The 21,108-nt window shown below is 49.8% G+C and overlaps 1 protein-coding gene across 1 annotated transcript in view; it reads left to right on the top strand.

Annotated features, from left to right (window-relative positions):
* BAIAP3 (BAI1 associated protein 3) overlaps nucleotides 1-21,108 on the top strand; it is an 86,178-nt gene that overhangs the window by 30,607 nt on the left and 34,463 nt on the right. Inside the window, exons 3-13 of the mRNA XM_076073720.1 lie at nucleotides 2,145-2,220; nucleotides 4,735-4,818; nucleotides 5,607-5,714; nucleotides 8,832-8,891; nucleotides 9,787-9,853; nucleotides 10,506-10,722; nucleotides 14,526-14,570; nucleotides 15,400-15,477; nucleotides 18,360-18,462; nucleotides 18,793-18,900; nucleotides 19,475-19,564. Coding sequence (XP_075929835.1) covers nucleotides 2,145-2,220; nucleotides 4,735-4,818; nucleotides 5,607-5,714; nucleotides 8,832-8,891; nucleotides 9,787-9,853; nucleotides 10,506-10,722; nucleotides 14,526-14,570; nucleotides 15,400-15,477; nucleotides 18,360-18,462; nucleotides 18,793-18,900; nucleotides 19,475-19,564 — 1,036 coding nt within the window. The remainder of the gene's footprint in view (nucleotides 1-2,144; nucleotides 2,221-4,734; nucleotides 4,819-5,606; nucleotides 5,715-8,831; nucleotides 8,892-9,786; nucleotides 9,854-10,505; nucleotides 10,723-14,525; nucleotides 14,571-15,399; nucleotides 15,478-18,359; nucleotides 18,463-18,792; nucleotides 18,901-19,474; nucleotides 19,565-21,108) is intronic.

Here is a 21,108-nt window from a genome sequence, read left to right on the forward strand (position 1 = left end):
TTCTTGAAACGTCGTGAGAATTGTATTATTCTATACCTTCACCATTCCACTGTTTCCCATCCACGTGACCCCACCGAAAGACCCAAGAACCCACCAATTTATATTGCTGGTGGTGGCAGGTGGATGGTTTTAAGAATCTCGCCCATTGTTTCAACTGCCGTTGCCGGGAGATCGTGTGTCAAACCATTGTACTCCGTCATCATCTCTAATGAACAAAAAAATAGATAAAGAATTTGACGAAATACCCCCGAGTAGGATATTCCTCAAAATGAGCATTTACACTCAACGGTGCCTTTTGTGTGGGCGATCGTATAAATCACAACACTGGCATTGTCGGGAGAGAGTGGCGTTTTTTGGCACCTGCCTGCCCGATATTCTAGCACAGTCGTAATGGGAAGCGTTTGACAGCGAGAATCAACAAGTGCTTCTCCCGCGGGGAGGAAGACAAGGGGGGTGGGAGGGAGGGAAGGCTTGGCTGGCTTGTGGCTTGCAGTTCTCTCGTGTGTGTGTGTCTCCCTGTTGCACTAGGCCATTAATCATTTGGCGACTAAAACCAGCGCCGTGCCAGGCTGTGTGGCGGGACATACTCCCTCAAGGCGTCGCCACCAAGGATCTCAGTGTAAATTCAACGAGGCAAATTGATTAATTCACTTGTGTCATTTATCCGGCCACGTGGTTCGGTGGTCGAAAGGGCGAGCAGCTCGCAATGGAAAGGTCGCGAGTTCAAGTCCTGGTTCGGGTTTGACTCATCATCATCATAATCATTAACTTCTTCACCATCATCATCATCATCGTCTTCGTCGTCATATTCATTGTGATTGCACAGTGGAGCCAAACTCCTCAAGCAGCCATAGGGCTGACTCGCACACATGGAATCACAATCAAGTTGTCAGTTCGAATCCTGAAGAGGGGTCGGCTAAGTCCATCGTCCTGCTTGGGTCAATAAAATGGGTACCAACTTTCGGGGGAAGTCAACTTGTGGTTGTCATATGGATAGACTCCAACCACCCCCCCCCCCACCACCGACTCTTTTCTGTCAGCAGGAGATGAGCACAGCCTCAATGCTTATTTGAGCAGGAAATTAAGAAATAATCGTGATTTTGACTTTCATTATCACATGTAAAAAAATACATTGTCTTAGACTATTAGCTTTTCAGACCCATATATCTAAGCAGCATTTGTTTAAGCAAGCAAACTTTCAAATTATTTTGACCGTCTGGCTCTCATCAGCAATCAGGCTTTCTTGCTTAAACAAATGCAGCTTGAAAAATATTCGATTGGAAAGCCAACAGGCTGATAGATTAAACTGTTTGGTCATATCTGGAGACACCTAATATTATCTGAGTTCTGCAAATATTTGCTTTTACCCATATTGCTCATGGCAACACTTGACATGGCATTTGCTGCCTTTTCAACATTCTGGTTGTTGCTGATAACCAAATCAATTGGCAAAGTGACAACTTGATTTTATTGGTTCTATCAGGTGGTGGAGGGATATACTGCAGTAAAAAAAAACTTCCATTATACTTACACGAAGATCTAACCCAGAAGAAACAAATAATGAATCGACGTTTGTTTTTGCTTGAGCGCACTTCACCATGCTCGTCATTGCGGGTTGGGGAAGGGAGGCGCCCAGGGACGCTTCAGATATTCACTCGGCAATACTGATTAGCCATGGCCGGGAATCCAACTCGGGTGGACCAGGTCCACGAGAATCAGCATGCTGTCATCACTGCGCTACCAGTCCACCTAATTATTACCGGTGATGTTAAGCTATGGGGATCCTTAAACACAATGACCTGCTCTTGGGATTGATGTCGTACGGCTCATAAATGTTTATGTCGCATTGTTCACGGTCGAAGGAAAGCCTTGGTAATCATGTCCCTGCGGAGATTATCAGGAATTTTAATATAATTTTTTTATAACCGGGTCAATTATATAACGGCGAAACGACCGGTGCTGTCATGTGGCTCAGAGACACGGGCACTAAGGCAGAGAGAAGAAAGAAGAGCACTTGAAAGGGCAGAGATTAATATCTTGACGGGAAAGGAGGTATGGTGACAAAGTTAAAGTCTTAACAGGGTTTAAATAATATTAATGGATTCAGCGCTAATGTGTTTTCGCGTCTCTCTGTTGTTTTTCAGGGAGGTGAAAGCAGACCAGGGGTTCTTTGAAAGAGTCGGCAGCATTTTGGATCAGTACAGGAACCCAGATCTGTTGGCAAGTTTTCACCTCTTTCCTCCAGTGTGTGCCCGTGCCCTCGTGCGCTTGCGTGCGAGGTAGCAACCCTCTATTGCAGCGGCCTAGCGTGAGAGCACAGGCCCTGGTGCAAAGGGCTTCGGATCGGGGGGCCTCCTCATACAGTTTTGCCCCTCCTCTTCTTAGCATGCCTGATGATGACCAGACAATACTACCTAGTCTGAATGATAGACGCAGACTGAGGTAATTCACACGAGACAATGGCACGGTGAGGAAGACCGAACACATTGATTGACTGCATATACGTGTTTATTAAAATATTTACTGAGTTCACCGATTGGCTGACCCGACGAAAAGTGTGTGAGGGGAATTGCGTTCTGCTCACACCAACGTCGAGCAGCGAAGAGCGTTTGACTGCTTAAGCCGACGCGACTACGGGAATTACCGTGTGGAATCTGCGGACTAGGACTCGGCTAAAACTCCACAGGTTGTCGTCGGCTTGACTTAAGACTGTGGCTAAAAATAACAAAATGCTGACCGCATTGGAATTGACGGGCAGGATCAGAGGTGGTGTACCTACGCAGAGAGAGGGGTGAATTGGCTTCCAGATCGAGGTAGTGCCGGTCTCACCACCACCACCACCACAACCTCCTCGTTGTGCTATGCCTTAATAGGTGCTCTTAACCTATCGTCTACAAATTTGTCACGGCAAACATTCCAAAGCCAAGATGAAGATAACATGTTTTTTTGGCGAGCACGCTTGTGATCCCGCTCTTCAGAGACAAGGATTGGTGGATCACCGGGCTGTGGATCACCGGGGCTGTGAGGTAGCTAATAGATTGGATAAGAGCAACTTAGAGGTTTGTGAAGCCATCTGTGTGGAATTTTGAGAGTTATCTAGGATACATGCATTTTATTTAGGTACAGCATTCCGGATTTCCTCCCACATGCAGAAGATTAGTTGAAAATAATTGGGCGAAAATGTCAATGCAGGGCTTCAGGAAAGTAGCATGCGATTGTCATTATGAATTTTTAGTTAGCGTGGTAATGACCAGCAGTTTTCTCTCATTTTTGGCAAGCAATTAAATGTATGTATGTTTTTCATGAAAGCTTATTTAACAGGAAAAGTAGAAATAAATAAACACGCCATCATTGCTGAGAAATCTCATCTAGCAAGTACATAAGATAACCCCGGTCACAACGAATTAAAATACAGCAGAGGTACAATTAAAAACGAAACCACAAAAACATAAAAAAAAAACCCTTTTGATTATGTTTCTAACATGGAACACCTTCCCAACAATTTAATAAGGTCATTTTCGCATCAACGGCAGTTTCGAGTAAAACTTTCCTCGGCTGGCGAACTTTCAGAAAACGATCCAGGGAACTGCGAGCGTGCACTCACGCGCGTGCTCGTCGTAAAACAACGCGAAATAATCCCAAACGTCCCTTCGTTCCGATTTGCCGGAATGCGTTGCAAGTTCAACTTTAACCCGGAAGAAGTTGGACGTGTAGTTGACGTGCGCCTGTAAAGGTACGACCGGAAAGAATACGTTAACCGAGACCCACGCATTGCAACCTACTGGCTCTGACATTCCTCCTCCTCCTCTTCCGCCATGAAGACACTCGTGGAACCATCAACAGGCCCATGCGCGCCCTTCACCATCACAAACTGAAAATGAAAGACACGATCTGCAGTGGTGCGTTTGTGGCCATGCAACCCAAACTTTGGACCCATTTAGTAAACCGCCATAGTCGGCGCTCCTTCAGCGGAGGCGGAATCGCAAAACTACACGAACCCTCTTCTCAATTTTCATCTTCGTGGCCTGCAGACTTCGACATTGGCATTTAGCTTCCGAACATGTTGCTGCTAAACCCATGTATGTGTAATGTCAACGATTCAGAGACAGAGTTTCTAGGAGGCACGTTCTTTATTAACAACTTTCACGATCTCGTCCGCACACTCTAACACTGTCGGCGCTGTCTAATACTGACGACGCTGACTGAGATAACCAACTACTATCCTTCATAGCGCAATATCTAGTGGAGACGTTTAGTGACGACGGCGATGAGACGACAGCAACGATCAGACAAATACAATCCCAGAACCGGCAGCCCCGAGCCCCCCGCTCTCAGCTCCTTTCATGCTCCCAGCACGGCAAGGCTCCGCCCCGACCTCGCCTCCCTTCTCGAACCCGCTAGAAGGTTCCAGGGGCCTCCAGATGGGGTCCTCCGTGACCCTTGCCCCAGTTCCTCCGCTCTGCCAACACACACCGTGCTCACGCTCACCGGCGTGTGTGCTGTCTGTCCACCACAGTTGCCGCTGCTGTCCACCTGCCAGCGCTATTATTACACCACATCTGTATGTGTCGGACTTCTATAGCACCATACGTAGCCAACTGTGCTTCTCGAAGGTGCGGGATAGACATCCGCAGCACCTCAGAGTCTCTGAGTACCCTTCCAGCCCCAACCACAGAAGCGTGCGAGCAGCAATTTGTGCAACTCTACAGATCGTTTTTGTTTTCCTTTCCTCAGGAATCCACAGTAAGTGCTCCACTGCTGGAAGAAGCTCCCGTTCAGGGCAAATTGATGGAGAACGTTAAGCTTTCCAAGCGTGAGGTGCGAATGACTCGTACATAAGTACGCACATACATACAACACATACAAAGACCAAAACTGCCCCTATAGCCTTAACAGCCTGTTGGGGCAAATGTTGTTAGTGAGCACCTATGAAGGCCGGCACGGCACACGAGGGGCGTGGGTGGGTAGGAACACACCCGGCTGCCTTTGTCTCCCCCAGTGCTGAGGTTTATACTTCACACCAAGCTGAGTGGACCTAGGGGAGGCCCAGGACTGGTTCAGATAATCGTCACTTGGTGTTGGCCGTGACTGGGAATCCAACTAGGGCAACTGGGTTTGTAGCGCAGTTTCGCTAACCGCTACGCTACCAGACCCCAAAGACACACGCAGCTACACAGCTACACACAGTACGTAGTCAAATGTGCAAATCGGAGATGCAGGGGAAGGACAACAAATTAAACGCAAAAAGCAGTTCCAAAGAAATTAGTTTTCAATTTATATTTGAAAGTGCATAGCTCCACAAGATAGATACCTAAGATCATATACACAGACCAGCGCTCACATACGTACGCACACACAAGCTCACAATCACACACACCGGCACCCACACAGATAGATACAGTCACTTAAATAGACAAACACTCTCAGGTACTCACGCGGACACACACATAGGCATTCAGATAGGCACACAGAGGTACTGATGTAGACACGCATAGGCATTCACACGTAGACATAGACACACACAAGCTCACACAGACCCAAGGTTACACACGGACGCACACAAGCTCACGCAGACACATGCCCCACGTGTCCTGTCCCGCGTGCAGCTGGACAACCTGTACGAGGAGGCCCTTTACACCATCATGCACCGGAGCGGCGAGACCACCGAGGACTACGTCAACGAAGACTACGAGCTCTACGGATACCTCAAGCGGGTCAGTGATGGGTTGGGCTCCCGTGCGGGGGTCGCAGTTAAATCATCGCACCAGACATCACTCTCACGCATCACTAACCGCTCACCGGGGGGACACAGGGCGGGGAAATTTTTTTCCTGCTTTAGTCCCGCACCTTCGATTAGCGCGATTGGCTACGTACGGCGCGAAAGAAGTCCAGCGGACACACGTGCTGTGGCCGACAGCAGTCTCTCTCTGGCTCAAACTCCCTCGATCCCGTGCGATCTTGGGGCCTCTTCTTCATATCACTGTATCAGAATCTTTATTTATACTGGAGGAATCCGATGGCCTATAATAAGGCTCTTTTTCACAGATGTCAAGTAGGGTCGGGTCAGAAAGTTACAACAACAACAACAACCGATACAAAAACACAATAGAAGTGCAAAGTATAGGAAGGTAAGCAAACAATTTTTAAAAAATATATTTTACCAAGTAAAGCCCACCGAGCTATTATCTGATTTTTCAGTAGCGACCTGACCGCGAATGATAGCTCAGCGCAGCGGCTTATCAGGTGGAAATTGACAGCAGCCAAACAATCTAAACGCACGTTTCTCAATGTAACTCTCCGCTGAGGCCCCCTTGTCCTGGCCAGCAGACCTCGACATTGACGTTTTAGCTCCCGAACACCTTCCGCCATCGTGCGCAAGAATAGGACACAACTGTACACGGCCTCACCCCCCTCCGTTGAGTTGTCGAGCGGCAGTGTGCGTGCTTTCTTTTTTACCGCTGCTTGGCCCCTTTCCTCAAATTTTAACTTCCTTCCAAAACATCCGTCATCGAGATTTTCTTATCTTGAGACATCGTGCCAAAGCCATATATTCCACCCGTTTTGGATTGCTCCGACCAGACTTCTCGCCTCCTGAACCTGCTCGAGGACCCATGTCGCCAGACTTTCCACTCGTTACACAATAATGATGAATAATAATAATAATAATGATGATGACGTGTGGTCTTGTACAGCGTTCATGCAAATTGCATCTCGCAGTCGCCGAGGAGCCACAGACAAGCCGGAAAGGCAGCAGCCAGGCGGCGTGAGTTGGTGCCAACAATTGCCCAAGCTCTGCACTCCTCTAGATATTCAGATGTCTTCAGGCAATTCATGGGTGCCTATCCACGTTGGTGGAAACCGGAGCGAACCTCGCGCGGCCCACACATGAGCAGTCACCTCAGTCATTTCGGTCACCGCAAGAGGCCCCCTTGCAGTGACGTCAGTGACTTGAGAGCGGGGTTAAAATTATAAGCGCGGTGTTGCCAGGTCAAAAACCGTTCCCCTCTCGAACCCAATTAGGGTGGCTAAGATGCTTTGCCTCCTATAAAATGAACTCGGGGGGGGGGGGCCTTATCAGCCCATGGGGCGTGTGTTCCTCACCCTTGCACTAACATCTCACTATTACTCATTACCAATAGCATTGTACGTGAGCCTAACAACACTGTTTACTGATCAAGCAACTCTTCGCAATCCACCCCCCCCCCGCCTTATTCAGAGAGTTGCCACCGCGATTTGAATCTGGACGCGATTCTGTTTTGTTTGTGCCGTCTCGTCTGCGATGTCTGGCGAGCTCATACCGTCGGTCTCGTCTCTCTCATTCGTACGGTCTGTGCCCTGTCTGCTGTGCGTCCTGTCTCATCTGTTCTCCACGACAGCGAGCGCTGTCTTGGGTCGCATTTAAATGTTTGCGGCCCTGGTTCCGTCTGTCTCATTTGTCCTGTCTCGTATCTGCCTGATCGCTGACATAAAAGGACACCCTTCGTCGCATACATTTTGTACAAATCAAATTGATTAAGTTTTACAATTCCTACGTAATGAAATGAAAGGAAATCCATTTGAATGGATTAATTTGTGGACAATCAGATGTGTGCTATTTCTAACCGCAATCATACATTCTATACCCAAACAAATGTTTTTCCCCAGATTTTCTTACATTATAGTCACACCATTCATGAGGAGGCTCAGAATGGTTGGGGACCAGAGGGCAGTAAGTCCTCGCGTAACGCGGTAGATGCGTCTCTGAAGAGTGCCGCGTTAAGCGAAAAAGTCGTGAAGCAAAAACAATTTTCCCATAAATAATGTAACTGTGAAGTTTGCCGAGACACGATGTACTTACTGCTACGCACACACAGATGGCGGGGCAAATAACTGAGAGTGCGCCGCCGCGTCGCTGCATCCTTCCGCGTGTCCTCTGATGAAACTGCTCAGCCGCGCAAGCTTCTAGAAAGTAGTTCGGTGTCGACCGCTCAGAGGGCGCGTTGTAACGGGGCGCGCGCGTTCCGCATTACGACGGCGAGCGCGTTCCCGCGTTGTGCCAAAAGCATTCTCGAGTGGAAGAATCGCGTTGCGGCGAGGACGCGTCGTAGCACGACCGCCGACGCGCATGAAGCGAGGACCTGCCGTCGTTTGAACTCTCGCCCGCGTTTGTCCAGCGCGGGCTTTCCGCGGGAGCGCCGACACGTGCGGCTCTCGCGATGGGCTCTCGGGCACGTGCCTTTGCCGCGGCGTCGTTCGGCACGGTGCCCCGACGTTTCGCTTCCGCGCGCCGAGAGCTTGCTCGGGAGCCAAGCACAATTCCGATACAAGCTCCGTGAGCGTGTGCGGAGCGAAACATGCGGCCCGCGGCACGACCCGAAAAACCACGTCGGAGGGGTTTCAACTCGCGCTGCTTCAGATGCAATTTGTCGGCAGTTCAGTCGGTCTTGTTTATAAATGAAGGTTAAATAAAAAAAAACCCCGTCAGGCATTGAAGCAGCATTTGTAGGGCACCACCGTAGCAGATCAAAGGTTTAAGTGTGTTCTCGCATTTCACCATTTTTTTGCTTAATTTGGATTTTGAATAGTCAAAAGCAAAATGGAAATCTTTGAAGTATGAAAACTGTTGAGTAGGAGTGTTGACCCTAAGGGTCACATTTCGGACGATGTGATGTCCTCACTGATTACTTCATGTGGAGCCTTTCCGTTTCGAAATCTGTTTGTATTGTTTATCGTAGATAGTGTGGCAATCCTTTGGTGTTTTCGCATGGTGGATATATTTATTTGGTTATTCATTAATTTATTGTAAAGATCTATTTTAAATATATGCTCGTGTCAATTGCCTTTTGTAACAGGTGTTCAACCTGAGCCAAATGGATCATGAAGCCCTGATGGAGAAAGTCAAAGAAGCCAAAGTAAGGAAGCATTGCCTTTGGGCTAACACGCGTGCACTTCCAGTATTCCTCTCCCCATGGCTGGAGCTACAAGTCACGCGCCACCTACCCCAGTCTTACCAATTGATCGACCAATCACCACGCGTAGTCAGTGAAGGACCTTTGCGCAAAAACGTGTGACGTCATGCGACGGCATTCACAAAAAAAACGCTCTGGCTGCCATACTACTGGTACCGGTGTCTTGAGTGATTTGGTTGATCGACAGATCACGGGCGCGACCAACCGCCCCAACTGAAGTGCGCAACTATGCTGGAGTTTGCGCGTCAAGACGGGCAACGTGTCCAACGTTGTCAGTCCTTTTCCGGCGATTTGGAAAACGTTCAGTGAGAAACTTAAGCCCTGCTTGTTGATCGATAAATAAAACACGACGAACTGTGCCTGCCTCCGTCTCGAGAGGTGCTTAAGTAAGTCCCAGCGTGGATGATTGTGGACGTTTATGTCGATGGTCACGCTGAGACCTCCTCCTTCCATGTGTTGCCGGAAATGGATTGGCGACGTCGAATGAGTGGAGGCTGGCGAGCGAGCCCAGTGGGCGGCTGCCGAAGTAGCCTTGCGAATATCTTGAGATGCTGCTAGTGAATTATCAAAGCGGCCAGTGTTGTTACTGAGTGGTCCATGGGGTGCGGGGGGAGGTTGCAGGACCAGTTAAGATTTCACTCTCCGCTGTTGTCAGCTATGGCCGAGAATCAAATCAAGAGTCATCTCGCAGGGGCCATAGTGTAGTGTGCCTAAGCATTACGTCGCCCCTTTCACCCCAACCATTGTGTCCCCCTGTTGTAAGTCATGATGATCTGATGATGATCGTGATGGTCTTGTCTAGCGATTCTTGTGAAGTGACTCGTGTTGTTTTGTCAAGCCGCCCGTGCAAGTGCTCAAGGTCACCGTGGTGGAGGCTAAAGGATTGATGTCCAAAGACCCCGATGGTGAGTTGACCGTCAGCCCGTTGCATGCTCATGCTTCGGTGTCGGGCCGATCAAAACATGTCCCCGGAGAAGTATCGAGATGTTGTGAGGCGAGAGATGAGAAATGTAGACAACATAGAGATGACAGAGAGCTAAATTAATTGGCCCTTTATGCTAATCGGCTTGCAACATTATTATTATTGGGATCTGAATTTGAACTGATGTTTCATGTGCTCCTATTTTTGCAGGAAGCCGGCTTCCCTTTGAAGCTGCTTAGGAGCCCTGAGCTTGTGCTTTGCTTTACTTATGCCCAACACTGCCAGTGGTGGCGATCCCAGGAGCAAGCCTTGACCCATGACATCTACAAAGACAAAGATCTCCTGTATAGCCATAAAAGACTGTAGGAGCAAGTGCTGTAAGCGAGCACCTATGACGGCCGGTACGGCACACGAGGGGGTGGGTGGCCAGCACCACGCCCGGCCGCCTTTGTCTCCCCAGTGGCGATGTTTACACATCGCACCAGGTACTCATTTGAGGCTGAGTCGACCTAGGGGAGGCCCAGGACCGATACAGAAATTAATTAATCACTGGTGTTGGCTGTGAGCGGGAATCGAACTCTGCGACCCCCCCCCCTCCCCCTTCCAACTCCACCGCCCCCCCCCCCCCCGCCCAGGATTCAGCGACCCGTACTGCATGCTTGGCATCATGCCGGGCAGCAAGGATTCGCCGCGCGAGGCGGCCGAGGAGAAGAAGGAGAGGAAGTTCAGCCTGCGCCGGCGCTCCGACAAGCGCACGCCCAGCATCAAAGAGGTGCTGCCCGCCAAGTTCATCCAGGCCACGGAGGTCAAGCCGCACACGCTCGACCCGCAGTGGAAGGAGTCCTTCAGCCTGTAAGCGCCATTCGTTTCTGTCTGTCGCTGGTGGGACAGGGGGGGGGGGGGACGGGGGTGGGGGGGGGGGGGTGCGGCGACGCTAAACTCTCGCGCCGGGGAGCGAGCGAGCGACCGCGCTCAGGCGCCCGTTTATCTCTCACTAGGTGACGTCACAGAACCTGGTGGTTGCGGTGGCAGCTGGATATAAGCACAGGTCTGATGTATGCCGTTGGGCGGGGTGGGTGGGTGGGCTGGGGAAGCGAAGGGAAACTTCTGATACAAGGCTACTACGACGGGAGCAAGCACGGCTAACATTGCTTCGACTGTCGTTACCTGCCAGCAGGGGTTTAAAACCTTAGTCGGGTTACGGAGCTGGGCGATTTGATTAGGTGGTCACGCGGCGTGGTCACACGGCCGGTTGTGCCGCGGAGTTTTTAATCTTAGACGTCTGCGGGGCCGAGTGTTTTCGGCCGCTCCTGCTACAGCAAAAAATGTTTTTCCCATCTTTCAAATGAAGTCATATTGAATCCCAGTAAACACGCAACGTTGCCCGCGGCTCATTACTCTGATAGTGTATTGTCTTTGTGCTGTACGCCTTTTGGCGTCCTCTGGTCTAACACCGTTTTGAGACTAGGCTCAAAAGAAAGCTTTTTCTGGTGTGGACCAATCAGTTTCAAAGACAATGCATTTATTATCAGGGTACGTTTTTTGTTTGCATTCTGATCACAAGTATTGTGGTTAATGCAGACATGATTCCTTGTTAAAAGGTTTCAGTTTGGTGTTTTAACATATTCACACCTGTTTTGTTGCCAGACAAAAGGGGAAAACCTATTCTCAGATTTAAATAATGTTGACGCTTATTCATTGCCGGACTTCATCACGGTTCCCTTTGCCCATTTTTTTTTTTAACTGGCAGAATTATATTGGGAACTGCTCACGGCTACGTATGGCGGTCTGTGTGAAGGTGCAGATACGAATGTGCGTGTGTTTTTGTTGGCTCGGCATTAAAGATGTTTACGACAACGAAGGTTGCTTTTAGCGGTCGTGCTGCAGAGCTCTTTGATGTGCAATCAGCAACACCAGCGACCAGTTTGGTAATGAATCCAGCGAGAGAGAGAGAGAGGGGGGAGAGCGGCCGCCTCAATTGACTTCCTGAAGAAGCTCTAAGCACTTGAAGCGGAACGTCGGACATCGTGCCGTACAGCACGTGGTGCAACGTGAAAAAAAAAACACGTGGGAGGTTTTAATTGTCCTCCACTTTGATTCAAGCAACAAACAAAAGCAAAGGTAATAGCTCTCAGCCCTCGTGCATTATGCGAAAACAAAAAACCGTCAGCAGTTCCAGAAGAACTGCATTGTTGGTCCTTTTGGTAAAGCCACGTTGGAAGATTTGTTTTATTTTATTTCTTCCTACGTGACTTTACCGAAAGAACCAAAGAGTATGGATTCCTGGCAGTCACAAAAGCTTCAAATCAAGATTGTCGGTCCTCTTGTCTCTGGTCATCATCAGGATGTATTTGAGTAAATTTAACCGACTGGCAGGCAGCAGTGATGCAGTGATGGAAAACTGTCGATCAGTTTCATCCTCAGTAGGACTCGTCAGTGCAGCGGTCACCAATGCTCATTGCTGCAAAGTGTGCTTCTGGGAACCATGTAAGTGCAGAAGCAGACTTGCAACAGTGAGAATTGGTGATTATGCTGTGCTTATGAGTCCTTACAATGATGAAACTAGCCTACAGTTGTTTATCTTGGCATTATCGCTGCCTTTAAGTCGGTGACATTTACTCAAATTTATTCTGATGGTGACCTAAGACAACTGGACCACAATGCACTTCTTCTGGAACTGCTGATTGATTATTTTTCTTTGCAATATGCACAAAGGCTGAGTGCTATTAACTGCGGTTTTGTGAAACTTATGGTTTTCCGGCCTGTGCTTATTATTCTATTACGATTGTTTTTTCCTCATCATGTACAGATTAGATATATATGCTCGTGCCGATCACAAATACAAAGATCCCCCATATAGCCTTAACAGACTGTTGGGGAAAGTGCTGTGAGCGAGCACCTATGAAGGCTGGAACGGTACACGAGGGGATGAGTGGCCAAGCACCACGCCTGACCGCCTTTGTCTCTCCAGTGGCAATGATTTTACACGCCACACCAGGTACTCGTTTGAGACTGAGTCGACCTAGGAGAGGCCCAGGACCGGTTCAGATAATTGTCACCGGTGTTGGTGGCCGTGAGCGGAAATTCGACTCGGGTGGCTTTGGTTCGTAGCGCAGCGTAGCGCTAAACGCTACACTGCCGCTCCCCTGCGCCACACATGCACACACACACACACACGCGCGCACGTCTGCCCAACGTGCGACTGCCATTCCTGCCGCGCCAGAGCCGCGATCCGGCGTGCACGTGCGCTCGCGCGCAGTTTTTGTCGAGTCTATGGCGAGGCGTGTGAAACACCGCGGCGTGTTGTAAATGCGCCTTGAGCGGATTCCCAAGCGCCCACGTAGGGATGTGGGCGTGTAGACTTTCACGAAATAATCTCCAGACTTCGGGGGGGGGGGGGGGGGGTGGGGAACAAATATAACAGAGAGAACATTGGAGGCGAACGGGCGAGCGCACATTCCGCGTGACCTGCCGAGTGTATCTGGGTATCACGGCAGCTCTCCCCACCGGCAGCTGCGATAAAATTAAATCTCTCCTGGTCAAACAAGTTGGTTCTCATCGCACGCTCAAATGCTACGCTAACCACACATTTGCACGCCGTTTGGTGGGTTTATTAAAAATGTAATTCCTTGCATAGCTCTCCGATGTGTTTTTGTTCGGATTGCACTGCGGTGTTGGCACGACGTACGAGGTTTTGCTCCACATCCTGGCAGCCTTAGCCCTTGAGACATTGGCCCAAAAATGGCATATACGTACCCCCGAGGGTGGCGACTGCTAACGTTAATTACCTCGAAGCGTTTCTTCTCTAGATCACAAATATGTATGATAGCAAGGTTGCTGTGATAGCTTTTATGAAGAAAAAAAAGTTGTTATAAAACAGCACGCCTTCTTGTTATATGGGGTAAAGGTGCGGCCCTGCAATTGCTTACTCACGTCACTGCCGGCGGAAGGGCGTTCACTCGAGGCAGCTCTAGAGCGCCCCCTGTGGACGGTATTGGCTTCCTCTTCTACCCTGGCCAAACGTCTTAGAAGAGGTGGGAGTACCCACACTTTAACTTCACCACTCGCGGCCTGCCAAACGACTATCGGCGGGGTACCCATTTGTGCTGTTCGGTGATGGGGGCTGTTGAGGGGGGGAGGGGGGGATTAAGAAACTTCAACTGTGATACAGGTTTTTTGGCTTAGATCGCTTATATATATAAACGTGTCGTTAAACCCGCCACGAAAACAGAACGTGGCCAATTCGTCACGACTACAGCAACACCGGTGTGTTGGAGAGCCAAGCCACAACATTTACAATCTGAATACGACGTTTCGCCAGTAACGACAACTCGCTACATCAGGCGACAGCCAGATATGTTTATATATTTATGCGATCTAACCCAAAAAACATGTATTATGGATGATGTTGGTCGCGAAAGCTGGCAACCTCTGCTTTGTAAGTCCAGTGTGCCAACCATGACACCGTGGCAGCGCCCCCCCTCCATGATTTTGAAACCTGACAAAGTATTCACGTGGGCTTGGCCTTTCCTCTGTGGTGTGTCACTCACACAATGCGTTGTCTTCAGTAGCCGGTGCGACTTCAAAAACTGCACATAACAAAAAAAATACCAATTGGTTTTTTAATATTCGCATGTGTGGACATTTCTTTTCAGAGACATTGACGATATTCAAACCGATACACTTCACCTTGACATATGGTAAGTCCTCCTTTAAAAAAAATATATTAAGAATGTTACCCTCATTGTGCTATCAGTGCCACGTCACGAGCAGTGCGTCCCTTTGTGTAAGAGGAACGGCCCCGGGTAAGCGGATATCACAGAGCTACCTCTGAGTTTCCTATCAAGTGACCTCTGGTTTCACCCACTAGAGGACGGCACCTTCGCACCCGCTTTGCACACGAGGGAAAAAGTCCGTCGCTTGACAAGTCAAAACTGATGCTTGATGACTTGCTTTAAATCGCGCACAGAGGCGTACGGTTTCCCTTCTGCTGACCCGTTCCTGGCTCCCGTCGTTTCACCGCCGATTATTTTCTGCCCCTCATTTCCCCCGTCTTCTGTCCCGCCTCTCCATTGCCTCTCCGCTGCGTCTCCTTCCTGCCTTAGCCGACATCTGACTCCTTCTCTCGACCGATCGGTCTTCGTCGGGCACGTGGCGGTCCTTTGCGTCCGAGCTGTTTTTCTACGTGTTTAGTTTGTTTGAACAACAACAAAAAATTGCATCGCAGAGAGAATCCGATTGCGAATCGGGCTGCTTTTAAGGCGGACCCAGTTAAGTCTATGTCGGACACGTGGCGGTTTGGAAACGGGGCACGCTTTTCCCTGGAAATTGTTTGAGGCGTGCGATGCTGCGTCTTCAGTAACGAATGTAATAAAAACACAAACTGTTGCAAGAATAATATTAATACGGAAAATAATAATAATGATAGAAACGCAATGACCACCGGAGTGAGTGACCCCACCCCCCCGCCCCACCCCCGGATTGAGTTGGGTCGAGGAGGTTTCACCGCGTGTGCCCAAACCCGGACAGGGACCACGACGACGACGTGTCGGTGGTGGAGGCGTGCAGCAAGCTCAACGAGGTGCACAGCCTCAAGGGGATGGGCAGGTGAGACACGCGCACGCGCACACGCCATCGACAAACGCCTGCGCGACCCAAGTACGTGCAGCGCGTACGTGTCCTTTCGCACCGTGCGTGGCTCATCGGAGGTGCGGTTGCCGAGCCCGTCCGTGCTCGGTGAACCTTGGCACATTGCCGGTTTCTTCTGCCCAAGCTACAGATTGAGAATGGCCCGTCAGTGTTTCAAATTCGTCGAAGCAAGCGTTCCCGTCTTCCTCGACTGGCAAACCATCATGTCGTAGAATCTGATATTTAGTCAAAAGATCCCTTTTTTTGTTTGTTGTATATCGGTATTTTAAGAAGAAATGTTTGATTGTAGTTTTATTTTTCTGACGCGTCTGTGCCTTCTGGCTGCTTGATCTTATTAGGCCTCTGAAGGGAGCAAGTGGCGCACCGGTTAGCACGCTGCGCCGTGAACCTGGTGACGTCAGTTTGATTTCCAGTCACGGCTAACATCGGTGGCTCTCCTGTCCCCCCCCCCACCCCCCACGACCTGCCCCTGCACCAACCTCACTGACCAGATGGATTAAATATGGTCAAAAAACGTCGCCACTACCACTGCTGAATGAGTCCCTCATACAGCATTGGATTGACAAAGGGCTGTAAATTGTTATTTATATATTACATGTACCACCTGTTCCAATAATGCTGACCAGCCGTGGAAGAGTAGGCCGAAAAATATGCTTTAGAGGGGCTCTCTATTATAGCTGCCTCGATTGGCGTCCCTTCCAACCAGCTGTGGCACAAGTCAGAAATTGCAGAGGCTGCACCTTCACCTTATTTTTTTTGTTGTTGTTGCACAACAAGCGGCGTCCTTGCTGCATTATAAAAACAAGCTCTCTCTCTCTCTCCGCTCTATTGATATTTTCGTTTTCGATGATTTCAACGGCAAATTGATGCCCGGGCAGACCTGTTTACGCGAGGTATAACGCGCAACTCAAAACAGCGGCGCTAATGAAAACCCCATTGATTGCGGCACCTACGCCTAATGAAGGGGTTTGGCGTGAAATCGGTTGAGCACACGGCCGGCCAGCTGGCGCGCCCACCGCCGCTGCTCCGCTTTGCGAATCGCGGTGTTTTTTTGTTTGGGCATCAAGGTCGTCGCGCGTCGCACCGGGCCATCGGCTCTCCCACCAGCATTGCCCTTTGCTTTGATTGTGAATAACCCAACCAATAAAGTAAGAGATCGATTGTCATTTATGTGAATGCATTAACCCCCGCTCCACCACTTGGTCTTCGCACCCGATTGGCTCACAAGTCATGACGTTGACATTGAATCCCTCTATTTAATACCAAAGACAGGAGGGTTTCTCCACAACTTTCGCTGTCGCCTGATGAGGCTGGTTGTAATTACTGGCGAAACGTCGGACTCGAATTGTAAATGTTGTGGGTTTACACTCCAGCGCACCGGTGTGTGCTGAACTAGTAACGAATTGGCACGTTTTGTTTACGTGACAAACTTTACTAAATGGCTGTGTTGGGTGGTGGCGGGTTTAACGACACATTTATATTTACGCGACCCTAACCCTAAGAAAACCTCTATTATGGATAAGGCGTACGAGAAAGGCGTACGAGAGAGCGTGTTTTGATTCCGTGGCGCATCATACGCGGGTGGGTGGGCTGGCGTGTTTCTCAAGGGCCTGCCGCTATTGTGGCTGCCAGATGGGACAGGAAGGGGCGAGATTGGGCGTCTCTCTCCCCACGTGCCGCCGTTTTGCTGTTCTTAGGGGAGCGTTCACGCAGCGAGCGGCATCGGAATTGCGTGACCCCAAGTGGCATCTCTCCGTTGCTCCTCGCTTCACCGATCCCGGAGAGGGAAAACTTCTCTGTTTTCGCTTGATCTGTTATCAACGTTTATTTTTTTTAGAAAGCTGGAATGCGTCCCGTCCGTGCGGTATCCTGGAGCCCAAACTTTACTGCATGTGCCAAGTTAATCTTGGCCGTCACATATTTTTCCATCCCTAATCCCGCGCCAATAAAACGGTGTAAAAGAGCCGAACATGCCTCCGTACGGGATCGGTTTTTACATCCCACTCCACCGTTATTGCTCGCCAACGCCCAGATGTGGAGCTACTGATGAGCGGCGCTCTTCGCTTTCCCGCGACGCTACCTTGCTATGTAGCGTGGAGCGGGCGGTTTTATGACTTTGCCATTACGCCCGCGTAAAGATTTCAAGTGGCCCCACCTGCCTTTTGTGAACACAGATGTCCCAATGTGCACCTTATGTACGATGAACACTCATGCGCCGACCAATTGGTGGTACCAGCTAGGTGTGTCGTAGGGGTTGAAACTCACATTTCTCATATTAGATTTTCAGATATTTATGGAACGTTTCAGATTTTTTTTTATAGATCAGCATATTTTTTGTATTATTACAAAATACACCGCCGTGTTTTCATGCTCACAAAAGTAACATCAGACGATGCTACGGGACACCACTGTTAGGTGAAAAGGCAGAGACGTGACGCAGTATGTGTTGTAATTACCCGTGACGTCATACAGTCGGATTAAATATTTTCTTTTATTCTCGGATGTAAAAATAAACAAATGAGTGCTGCTAGTCTCAACCCACCGATAGATGAAGCCCTCGCCACTCCATATTGGTCATGAGGTTTTTTTTTGTATCCATACTTCACCATGCTGGTCAGCGCAGGATGATGAAGGAGGGAGGGGAGTTTGGTAAGGCCGGCCACTTGTTAGTCGTGGCTGGGAATCATAGTGTCCCACTGCACCCACTGCTCCACCCCTGCCGTCCAGCAATACAGGGATGCTCTTTGTGCACGTTGTCTGGCTGCGAGTGTGTTCCGCTGCAATATATCTCACCCGCCGGCCCCCAACATCGCTGGGCACTGTCTCTTGCTCCCGTTCAGCTATTTCAAACAGATCGTGAAGTCCGCCCGCACTACCAACGCGTCCGGCTCGGCGGAGGAGCACGTCGATGACTTCCTGGGATGCCTCGACATCCCACTGAATGTGAGCCCCCACCGAGTCGGCTCCCATCGCTCACGACGAGACCGCCACCGCGACCTTCCCCGCCTCCCCAAATAACAACCCGCGCTTGATTTCAACGCGCGGACGGCTCGGCACGCTGTTGAATGACCTCGACACGCCACGTACATCTCCCCTTAACGTGTCCCAAGCCTGCTGTTCTTTCTAAAGCTCCCTCTGGGGGGGGGGGGGGGGGGGGGCGGGCACGGGCGAGAAATTGCACGGCTGCACCTTGCACAACTTTAGCGTTTTACCGCACTGTGCGCGCTCGCTCTCTGATCGCCGGCCCTTCCGGCCCTTTTGCTGCCGTGCCAGGACCTGCCGTCCACGGGGGTGGACAAGTGGTGCAAGCTGGAGCCCAGGACCAGCTCGTCCAAGGTGCAGGGCTGGTGCCACCTTCTGCTCAACCTCACCTCGTCGCAGGCAAGACCTCCGCCGAGCCACCCGCATGCCCGTCGGCAGGCTGGCTGCAGTGCAGCGCGTGACGCGGATGTCGTGACGCGTGTGCGCGGGGCTCGCTGTGAGCGATGGGACGCGAGGCGGCTTGGGTTAACTGTGGACGGAGAGAGCTGGAGACGGAGGGGATAGGAAGTAGCGCGGCTAGGTTTTAGCACAAACGACGTGGGTTTCAAGCGTCGTGCGTCGACTCTCAAATAAGTGGCAATGTTTATACGTTTTTAATATTAAAAATGGGCTATAAGTATTCATATTGAAAAAAAAAAACCGTGTAAATACTAATGCAAACTTTTCAATGTTAAAATTAATTCCGTAAGCTCCGACACCCCATGTCAACGGGGATTTTTTAATTGGGGGTTCCTCTCCAAGCCCGACCGTGCTCACACGTCCCTGCGTTGCTGCGTCTGCATGCCGTCAAGCGTGCCGCGCGCGTGTGTGCATGTGCGCGCGTGTGTGCATATGTGCGTGTGTATGTACGTGCGTGCGCGTTAATCTGCGTGCTTGTGCGCGTGTGTGCATGCGTGTGCCTGCTCACTTGTAGAGGGACACGCTGCTCAGCAAAAAGGTCTCAAACGTGACGGTGTACGAGATGCTGATGGAACACTTCATCGCTTACCAGCACAACATGCAGGCACGTGCACCGTCTTCCGCACTGCACGCATCACACAAACCACACGCACCGCACAAACCGCACGCACCGCCCACACCGCACAAACTGCAGACACCGCATGCACCGCACAACAGCCTGTCTGCATGTTGTTTTTCTTTCAGTGATGAATTCCTTAAAAAAAAAAACATTGTTCGACAAAATTAACTATTCTTATCACCATCGAATATTGAAACATATTTTGCAATGTGAAATGCCATCTTCCCATGTTTCCCTGATTCAAAAACCTGACGGATCATCGCCAGTTAATTACTCATAACCGCAATAAAAACATCACAGGCTAGATAACGCACTCGCCCGTCGTGCTATGGCAACTCCACGTGGCTTGTCTTCCAAACGTCCGGTCAGTCTCTGTTCATTATTATGTAAATTATTGATTGACCTCCTTTTGTGCAGGTGAGGTGGTTCAATTTTTTTTCTTCCAGGTTTGCCGCTTTAAAATATCTTTTCTCAACTGCCTCATTAGCGTCCGCAGACAAATGGCGGGATGGAGCTTTGCTCTGACCTCAAATAATGGAATGTCAAGCTCGTTAGCCCTTTGGCAAGCGGCCTCAATTCCTGAAATACTGTAAATTAACGAGAAGCTCTGTGTGCATTGGCCACCGAGGCCTAGTGCAGGATAAATAAACATATTAAATAATCTCTTTGAAATACATTAATTTGCTTCATTTTTGCGTTTGATATTCTGGCTTTTTTTTCCTCACGGAGGCCTTGAACGACAAATATGATATAATTAATATTGTAAAATATGACATGAATATTACCGTGGAATGAAACCATCTTCAATGGAGCCTCTAATTTCCCATTCAGTAAGTTTTTGTGATAATTGGTTATAGCAATAAGATGAGTAATCAATATATTAAAAGCCACGTGTGGCAGGGTAGCATAATCATCAGGAAAGTTCCTTCTGGAATAAGTAGCTCATTTGAAAGTCTCTGGGAATTCAACCCCAGGTCCTCATATTAAATGCACAGTGCATTGCCAGCATGTGTGAAGCATCTGCTGGAGAGGGGCGTCAGGGACTGCTATGATGTCTTTTTCAACAGTTGGCCATCGTTGGAACATTAAAATACAAATGTGGAGCCCTTTGTCAATCCACTGCTGAATGAAGGCCTTCCCGTGCCGGCTCGATCGTGGGGGCCGTTTGGCCATGCTGCCCAACGTTTGTTCGTGCTAATCGCACCTCCGATTAGCACAGTTGGCTATGTACGGTGCGAAAGAAGTTCAGCATATATACGTACATGCGGTTTTGGTGACGGGGAGGTGACGGGTGGGGGGTGGTTGCAGGACTGTTTCAGATATCGCTCGTCATTGATGTTAGCCCGTGACCAGGTCGCTGGGTTCAGAGTGCAGTGCACCGACCACTGTGCCACCGCTCACTTCTGTCTACACGTCGACAAGTGTCAGCGGCGTAGCCTGGTCGGCAGGGGCCCTGGTGTGTGGAATTAAATGGGGGCTCCTGTCCAAATTTGCAGCCTGGGGGCCATCCTCGTTTCTTTTGCAATACA

Source organism: Petromyzon marinus, chromosome 43, assembly GCF_048934315.1.
Source record: "Petromyzon marinus isolate PM22_M1 ecotype Great Lakes invasive population chromosome 43, UKy_Petmar_22M1.pri1.0, whole genome shotgun sequence".
Lineage (NCBI taxonomy): Eukaryota > Metazoa > Chordata > Hyperoartia > Petromyzontiformes > Petromyzontidae > Petromyzon > Petromyzon marinus.